The 8,756-nt window shown below is 40.7% G+C and overlaps 2 protein-coding genes across 2 annotated transcripts; both read left to right on the forward strand.

Annotated features, from left to right (window-relative positions):
* The first annotated feature begins 1 nt into the window (after position 1).
* fam199x (family with sequence similarity 199, X-linked) lies at positions 2-6,182 on the forward strand. The gene is made up of 8 exons (XM_026331288.1): positions 2-110; positions 1,145-1,323; positions 2,407-2,626; positions 2,884-3,042; positions 3,218-3,379; positions 3,464-3,647; positions 3,742-3,845; positions 4,064-6,182. Exons 2-8 carry the CDS (start codon positions 1,157-1,159, stop codon positions 4,235-4,237), a joined length of 1,170 nt encoding a protein of 389 aa, XP_026187073.1. The 5' UTR covers positions 2-110; positions 1,145-1,156; the 3' UTR covers positions 4,238-6,182.
* Positions 6,183-6,796: 614 nt separating this feature from the next.
* smim19 (small integral membrane protein 19) lies at positions 6,797-8,536 on the forward strand. Its single transcript, XM_026330518.1, has 3 exons — positions 6,797-7,077; positions 7,532-7,656; positions 7,951-8,536. The coding sequence occupies exons 1-3, from the start codon at positions 6,944-6,946 to the stop codon at positions 8,010-8,012; spliced, it is 321 nt and encodes a 106-aa protein (XP_026186303.1). The 5' UTR covers positions 6,797-6,943; the 3' UTR covers positions 8,013-8,536.
* The last annotated feature ends 220 nt before the right edge of the window (positions 8,537-8,756 follow it).

Genomic DNA, 8,756 nt, shown 5'->3' on the forward strand with positions numbered 1-8,756 from the left:
ACATGACTCTAGTTTCTGGGAGTCTCGCGATGACGGCTTAGGTTCTTGCTAGAAAAGAAAGGATTTGCAAATGGAGATGGAAGAAGTGGCCAGTTCTTGAACGATAAGAGGTTGGTGTTTTGGTGTAGATAGCATCTTACTAACAACTGTTCTGCCCTATGTACTGCGGGCCAAAAAGATTAGTGTCGTTTTGTTTCTTGGTAGACGCTACGTGGATATATCCACGTAGGTTAGCTAGGCCTGTAAATATATTTCCAGCAATAATAACCAGCTGACCATTTTAGCTTGAACATTAATATTTAAAGTGAAGAGCACTCAAACCTATGAATGTTAGCTGGCCTTCAGTGTTGGATTCTCGTTTTCTCTTTTCGTACGGGACTATATTTAACGCAGCTGTAACGTTATAATGTTAGCATTTCACCTATTTTTGAGAAAAACAGGCAGTTTAATGCGTACGTTGTCGACAGTCAACAGTAAACATCAGCGATAGCAGCTTAACATCATTAACCAGTGGATAAAATAAAACCTGATCAGGATATAGTTTCACTAACTTTGCTCACTGGTGTCACTAATGGTAGGAGCAAAGAGCAAAGGCCGTGATTTGCCTTAAATGTGAATTAGCTCGGCTGTTGTTACCTATTGCTAATATGTGGATGAAAGTTGCTTTGGTGAGTGACTGTGTGAGATTTTTGTGGTATTTTTCTACCTACGTGAGTCCTTACTGCAGAAATAGTACGATAGTAGTAGTTTTTTCAACTGTGTATCACCATAGAGGACTAGTTGTAGAAGACTACTAAGGTTTTGAGTGGTATTGAGGTTAAAAAGTGGCAGACGGTTTGTTTCAGTAGCATATATTACACCGTCTCCTAACACATGAGCCCACTTAGAACTGGTACTCCTGTGCTTCAACAGTAAACAACATTAGTAACTAATATATCTTCGTCCTAGTAACACATGGCTCTCCATGATACAATAAAAAACACTAGTGAATATAGTAACCTTAATAGGGCACAATACCTTTGGAGCTGATACATACCACTTCTGACGCCTTTCTTAAACATGTGTTCATCAGTGGTAATTATGGAAGCTATAGCTGTATTGAAAGGTGCCATATTATTTGTCATATGTTTGCGTTCTGTGTCAGGTATATCGAGCCATGTCTGAATCGCTGTATGAGAAGTTTTTGGCCCCAGAAGAGCCGTTCCCTCTCCTTTCCCAACGAGCCAACCTCAGTGATGTGGGAACCCTGGATGTCAGTGACTTTGGCTGTCAGCTCTCATCTTGTCACAGAACAGATCCTTTACACCGCTTCCACAGTAACAGGCAAGTTCACGCATGTCTCCTGTGTGTGTGAGGTACGGTGGCCGACAAGGGCAAACATGCCGCAACGGCCAAAACACACGCAACGGAGAAAACACATGCAAGAGAGAAAACACAACGGAAGTGCACCAGGCCTGTAGGAGGACCCCGAACTGAGGGATGCTATGAACAAAGTTTGGCTAACTTTTACAGAGGCGACATAAAAAAGATTTATTTGTTTAATACTTTTTAAACACTTGACCATCACCTTTTACAATATTATTAAAGTACAGTATTGTAAAAAATGACGGCCAAGTGTTTAAAAAGTAATAAATGGAAAACCTACCTTCAGATGTCCCACCCTGCAAAAACACCCCCCCCCCCCTGTCTCCCAACGTTGTATGACACTGTTGATCAAGTAAACAAATGTAATAGAACATTGTTAGCACATATTAGCACATGAGAACAATCATCAGAGGACGCTCATTCTGTTACAATTCAAAACTATAAGCTGCGTCTCATTGCACAGCCTCCGAAATGAGACGCGGCTTCTATCACTACGTGTGTTTCTCTTGCCTCTGTAAAACTTATCCAATCTTTGTTCATAACATCCCTCAGTTCGGGTTCCCCCTACAGGCCTGGCACACTTTCGTTGTGGTTTCTCTCTTGCATGTGTTTTCTTTCTTGCGTGTGTTTTCGCTGTTGCGCCGTTTCTCTCTTGCTTTCAGAAGGCATTTTCAAAGCTTATTTGCACTTCTTTTGGAAATTAACTTAAGATTGACACTTTTATGGTAAAGTATCCTATTACACAAAACCTTAAAGGACTGATTGGGTGGTGAAAGCTACAGATTGCAACCTGAAACTTTGAATAACAGAATCTAGATCTAAATGTTATCCTGCATTATTGCATTTTGTATATATTTATTAAGATAAAGTTTGTTGACATTTGTGAGGTTTTGACACAATTGTGTTTGAAAAGCATGCATATCATTGCAATGTGTACCTTTATCTTGTATGTACAGCACTTACTCTTAAGAAAATGTTTGTCAGGAAAATTCAAGAAATTAATCATTGTTTACATTGAAACCCACTCACTGTGTTACCCAGGTGGAACCTTACTTCCTGTGGGACCAGTGTTGCCAGCTCAGAGTGCAGTGAGGAGCTCTTCTCCTCAGTGTCTGTGGGCGACCAGGATGACTGTTACTCCCTTCTGGATGACCAAGAACTAACATCATTGGACTTGTTTCCAGAGGGCAGTGTTTGCAGCGATGTCTCATCTTCTATTAGTACCTATTGGGACTGGTCTGACAGCGAGTTTGAGTGGCAGGTTGGTGTCCATCTTCTCTGTTAGCCAAATTACAAAAAAGGATCAAAGAAAAAGACCAAAGATTTTAACTGCAGATTGAAATATACAGCTGGTCCTTAAAGTGTTACAGGTTAAAGTCATTAGACCATGATTGCGTTGTTTATTTGGGTGAGGATATTAAAGTAATTATTTGATGAAATCAAACGGTATCTGGCAAGCTGTTGTAAACCATCTGTCTATCCTGTCATTGTTGATCTATCTTACTGCTGTCCTCCCAGTTGCCAGGAAGTGACATTGCCAGTGGCAGCGATGTCCTCTCTGATATCATCCCAAGCGTGCCAAGTTCACCGTGTTTGTTTTCTAAGCGGAAGCCAAAGTCCCACCCTCATCGTAACCTGGATGAACTACCTTGGAGTGCCATGACCAATGATGAACAAGTAAACCAAATCCACACAGTTTTCTCTGTTATTACAGAGTTCTCAGAATGAACAGCAATCTCATTTTTTTTGCAGGATACAGCATGAAATTATCTGTGATACAACATAATATGCAGACACTGATGTTTGGACAAAAGAAGCAAAAGTCAAAACTCTTGTGTGCTGCCACTTCCAGGTGGAGTACATTGAGTACCTGAGTCGGAAGGTCAGCACAGAGATGGGCCTGAGAGAGCAGCTGGACATCATCAAAATCATCGACCCGTGTGCTCAGATTTCTCCCACAGATAGCGAGTTCATCATTGAGCTCAACTGTCTCACTGATGAGAAACTCAAACAGGTGAGTAGTAACTCTGAAGCACAGTTATGGGGCTGTTGGATTCAGATTTTGGAGCTTTCCTTGTCATCATTATGATACCATCAGGTGCGCAGCTACATCAGAGAGCACAGTCTTAGGCAACGAGCCAGTAGCACCAGAGAGGGTTGGAAGAGAAGCAGCCACAGCAGTGCTAGCACCGGTGGCATCAGTGGAGCCAGCAGCAGTAACGCCAGCATGGTCAGCTCCGCTAGCTCTTCCACTGGTTCCACAGCCTCCAACTCTGTAGCAGGTAAGATGCAACCAGCCAGCACTGATTTAACAGTGGCAAAACGCGCTTTCATTGTTAAATATGTTATAACAGTGTGAATTATCTTGCATTTCAGGTGGTACAGCCTCAGCCTGTAGTGGCAGCAGTGTTGCCAACATTAGCAGGGCTCATAGTGATGGAAACCTTTCCAGTGCTGCAGAACGTATACGAGATTCTAAAGTAAGACACATATGGAAATGGAGATACATTAGCATGTTAATGAAGGACCACTAATTTCCCAGCAATTGCTGTAAGGCCTTAACAATTAAAGTCTATTTTGATAGTGGGTATGCAGCATGCAAAAACAATTATGTTGGTATAAAAACTTTTTGCTAAGTAATGAGTTAACTCATCTGAGTACCAGCACTAATCAATCTCTCTTGTCCCTTTGTCCTAAGAAACGTTCAAAGCAGCGCAAGCTTCAGCAGAAAGCGCTTCGTAAACGGCAGCTAAAAGAGCAGCGTCAGGCCCGCAAAGAGCGTTTGAGTGGGCTGTTTCTGAACGAGGAGGTACTGTCTCTGCGCGTGACGGAGGAGGACGACCATGGCGACGACCTGGACATACTGATGTGACACCAGTGAATCAATCAGTGCTCCCTCTAGGCCTGCTCTCTCACCACCCGGCTGCTGCCATAGAGCTTAAAGAGCAGATCACTACACGCAATAGCTTTGAACAGGCTAACATATTCATAATGCAGTTTGTATGTGTAATGTCTGGCAGTAATAGCTTTGTGTTGCCTCTAACATAGTTTGATGTATTGCTTGCTAATACTTGTGTAGTACTGCTAGTACTAAAACTGCTGGCTGCTGCAGTTGCTACTCAGCAAGCTATAGTAACATTGCTTAAGTACCGCTAATGCTTTCATTAGATACTGACATCAGTTTAGCCTGGCAATCGTAGGTGCTAGTGCTGCAACAGCTTAGAGGCCTGCAGATACACACATATATCTATATGCGCTGCTAATGACAGTTGTTTTAGCTTATAAATGCTATAATAGTGTACATCCACTGCTACTACTACAAACACTACTGGCAGAAGTACAGATCAGGCAAGACAAGCAGAGTTTGGCCATATTATGTAGATTCTGCTCTGTGATAGCAAGGTGAGGGCAGCAATTTTAGTTTTTCATAACATTAAAGTGTCTGGCTGTGTTCTAGCTAATCTTGTAGTAGTTCACCCACCTGCTGACAAATGTGCCCATATTCTACAGGACTATTACTTGTTCACTGGCCAAACTCTGTTGAAGGTCAAGGAGTAGCAGCAAATATCTTCAGTTATACAGTGAGTATGACATGAGTGTAAAGTAGCTGCATCATCAGTTGTATCATGACAGTAGGTTTGCTGTAAATATGAGGACAGTCACTGATTTCTCCAAATGGGGAAGTTTAGAGTTGAAAACTAACTTCAACGAAATATAATCAGTACTCGTAACAAATGATTCGAAATGATGGGGTTCCTGCACGGAAGCGAGCTGGTCTGTCTTTCTGTGTTGTGATGCCATTTCACTCTTAAGGCTTAGAGGGAGCACTGAAACACTGCATGTTTAAATTGTCCCTGCATTGCTCAGTAACAACTTGCATCATTATTTGCATACACCTGTTAAAAGTGGCTTGTGTGTTGCAAATGAAAGATAAATAACAGCATTACTTAGTACATATTGCTTTCAGGTTTTTCTTTGTGATAAGGGTTTCATTTAATGTTTCTTTTCCTTGTGTCAGTGTATATATATGTCATGTTATGACAAAGCAGTGAACTAATTGGTTAACATAGCTTTGATGCTGTAAATCTCCACTGGTTCTTTGCAACTGAGTCTTATTTTGATGCATTAGTTTTGTTTTGTCATATTTTGTCTTTTTTTTTTCTATTAGCACTCCTACTGTTTTTCGTCTGGGGAAAAATGACTGACTCTCCATTATTTGCTTCTGTGCATGTTTTTGAATGAGGTAATCGCGATGATAAGTTTCAAGTTCAAGCTTTTACAGATAACTGTCTGTATGGTCTGTCCTGTATGGCTGGTTTCTTAAGTATATGCATCCAGTATTTATCCATTTTCTCAGCTTTCAAAAGTGTTTGTTTTGCTCTGTTAAAAGTACAGCAAAGTAATGATGGAGCTGTAACAAAAAAAAAAAAAATCTGTTTCCCTGTTTGTATTTGCTAGAACTAGCAAACTATTAGTTATTTGGGGGTGCTACCAAGAAAATGACATTTTCCCAGCCTGTGTGTCAGCTGTAACATGACAAACCACTGCACTTACTGGCCTAACAGTCTACTGTGCTTTCTAATACTTTGTACTGAGCTTTGGCTCTTCAGTCTCATGTATGAATTTATTAACTACGGCGAGTATGTTAAAAGCAGCTTTGTGTATTATGTAGTAATGAAAAACTCTATTTTGAAAAATAAGATAATTTTGAAAAATATCAACACAAGCCACAGTGTGATGCAGCAAACTTTTGTGTATATAAAGTGCCATGTTACTGCTGAAAATTGTTTTGAACTGATTAAACATGGTTTGAAAGATTTTTGTGTAAATGAAAGATTCTTTTACACTGCACACATGTTGAATTGAAAACATTTTAACTATCTCATACAACAACCAAAAGTGTTTTTACTGACATTAGTTCTTCATTTAAGAAAAAAAGAAACCTGCAGTTGTTTCTTGTTATACCACAGCAGTGTTGCAGGGGAATTCAGTCAAAATAAATAGACGTAATTGTTTTTCTATAACGCATTTCTCTCTCACAGAAAAGATACAACCACAAAATTAATAAAATATAGTGCAGTTTTAGGGGGCATTTGCCTGTTTTACCTGGTTTGTAATCAGACCAGAGATACAATTGTTTGACATATATTTAATAAGTCTTTTAATGATTTTAAATGCACTCTACACTCTCCAAGTGTCTGGAAAACCCTGAGAGAACTTTCTGTTTATTTATGATGACCTCAGTGATGCACATGGGATCGATAAAATATATATGCAGTGCAGTTCAACACCCTTTAAATCCAAATCTACAATCTACATAAAGCCTGCAAGAGTTACTTGGGCCGCGTTGAAGAACTGTGGGCGGCAGCAACTCGCACTTCCGCTAACAGAAAAAGGAAGAGAAGAAGAAGAAGAAGAAGAAGAAGAAGAAGAAGCCCGCGGACGTGACGTCGTTGTGTTTACAATACGCAGTAGACGCTAACGGGTAGGAAAAGCTGAGCTAACGAAGAGGATTTAATATATTTTCTTTTTGTTCACATATTCACCGGTGCCGTTTGGTCGTAGTTGCCATATTACGATGGGTGCTCACGGGGTTTTGGGCAACGAGCCCGAGTCTATCGACTACTCGGTGCACGAAGCCTGGAATGAGGCCACCAATGTGTACCTGCTGGTTATCCTGGTCAGCTTCGGCCTGCTCATGTACGCCAGAAAGTAAGGACAGCTCACATTTACCATCCAGCTCTTGTCTCTGTCACTGGACCCTCCTGTTGTCTTCGGGTCAGTTTGACCTGGGAGGACAAAAGGTGTGTAGTAAATCTGAAGACAATACTACACACCTTTTGTCCTCCCAGGTCAAATCGACCCGTTCTGTTTTGACTGTTTATAAAGCATGAGGTATAAAATGATCACCAATGTTTTAGTTTCACCTTTTTAGTGAACTTGTTCCCAACATATTAACATATATTTTACACTTATAGTAGGGAACCATCCATGTCATGTTTAGTTCATTATAGTTATCACATATTAACTTTTAGAAATGGGTCAAATTGACCCAGAGACAACAGGAGGGTTAACTTGTATAATAGGTAGAGGTGCAGCACGGGCACCTGGTTCAGTGTAGCCGCTTCGCACTCACAGTCTCATCGTACTCCACTGTATCGTTTAGAAACAAGAGGAAGATCTTGCGCATCTTCACTCTGCCTCCCACCGTCGGCAGCAGCCCCGAGCCAAACTTCTACGACAGCTTGCAGAAGGTCCGCCTGCGACAGCAGCTTGAGATGTACTCTCTGGGTGAGTGTCAGTGCATCTCTGCCCATGAACACAGACCGTGTGGCACCAAAGTGCAGACTCTTATCTGTATACGTTTTTATTATCACCACAGTTTTGTTTCAACTAATCAAAACGTATTTTTCATATGTTCCTACTCTAAAGAAAAGGGACATATTAACTCACATTGCAAAATGTTTCCTGCACAGTATATTTTTTTGTTATGTTAGTCATTACTGTCCTATAAATAAGTCTCTGTTAATTTGGTGACCCATGCCTTGTTCACTCTAAATGCAATACCTCTGTTATGTCTTTCAGCCAGGAAATTTGAGCAGCAGCAGCAAGGCCAGACAGACAGTGTGCAGCTCTCCATGGAGTGAAAACTGTCCCGTTCTGTTAGAGAAACACCAATGTGACTTTGGGCCATGTCTGTATATGCTTAGGAAAGGACTTTGATGGGCACTGTGATCAGCACTCATGAAGAGGCCACTTCTGTCCTGACTGTCTCTATTTGGCTCTCTGAATGAAATTTGTCTTCAGTCATTTCCATTGTCTCTTCTTCACCTGTACAGGTGGGACAGATTTGAGCTGAACATATGGATAAGAACCACAAAGACCTTAAAGAGTTTAGACTCTTGCAGGTCTGCTGAATCACATAGATCAGTGACACCAACTTGCTGTCAGGAATGAGTCACCTGTAACAGCAACAGATGTCACAGCTTTCTTTCAGTAGAGCATGGGAAAAATGTACCATGAAGAATTTCTTGCACATCAAATGAGATCCTTCCAGTTTAACAGGATCAGAATCCTTTGCAATTGTTTAAGATGTTTGTGATATGTTTTGTGGTAAATGGTTAGTGAAATTTAAAATTCCTAAATGAAAATAAAGGCACAAGGACCTAAAGTGGTTTACTCTGGAGATTTGTTTCTTTGAGATGAGGTCATAAACATTTTTCCTGAAGTAAAATATAGCCATGTATACACTTTGACTTTTATTTACCCAGATTTGATTGCAAATTCTGCTGCCAACAAAAAGGTTTCTGGATTGTTGACACGTTTTCTCAAAAAAAGGAGCCGCTGTTGAGTTACTAGCAATGGGATGACAATAACTTAAGTCCAAATAT

This window comes from Mastacembelus armatus, chromosome 10, assembly GCF_900324485.2.
Source record: "Mastacembelus armatus chromosome 10, fMasArm1.2, whole genome shotgun sequence".
Lineage (NCBI taxonomy): Eukaryota > Metazoa > Chordata > Actinopteri > Synbranchiformes > Mastacembelidae > Mastacembelus > Mastacembelus armatus.

What these genes read in the sequence shown, in the direction of transcription:
- smim19 (XM_026330518.1), top strand. Translation starts at nt 6,944, where the DNA reads ATGGGTGCTCACGGGGTTTTGGGCAACGAGCCCGAGTCTATCGACTAC. An exon ending in CTGCTCATGTACGCCAGAAA is followed by an intron (nt 7,078 to 7,531) that starts GTAAGGACAGCT and finishes TGTATCGTTTAG; the next exon opens with AAACAAGAGGAAGATCTTGC. An exon ending in GCTTGAGATGTACTCTCTGG is followed by an intron (nt 7,657 to 7,950) that starts GTGAGTGTCAGT and finishes TATGTCTTTCAG; the next exon opens with CCAGGAAATTTGAGCAGCAG.
- fam199x (XM_026331288.1), top strand. Translation starts at nt 1,157, where the DNA reads ATGTCTGAATCGCTGTATGAGAAGTTTTTGGCCCCAGAAGAGCCGTTC. An exon ending in CTGATGAGAAACTCAAACAG is followed by an intron (nt 3,380 to 3,463) that starts GTGAGTAGTAAC and finishes TGATACCATCAG; the next exon opens with GTGCGCAGCTACATCAGAGA. An exon ending in AACGTATACGAGATTCTAAA is followed by an intron (nt 3,846 to 4,063) that starts GTAAGACACATA and finishes CTTTGTCCTAAG; the next exon opens with AAACGTTCAAAGCAGCGCAA.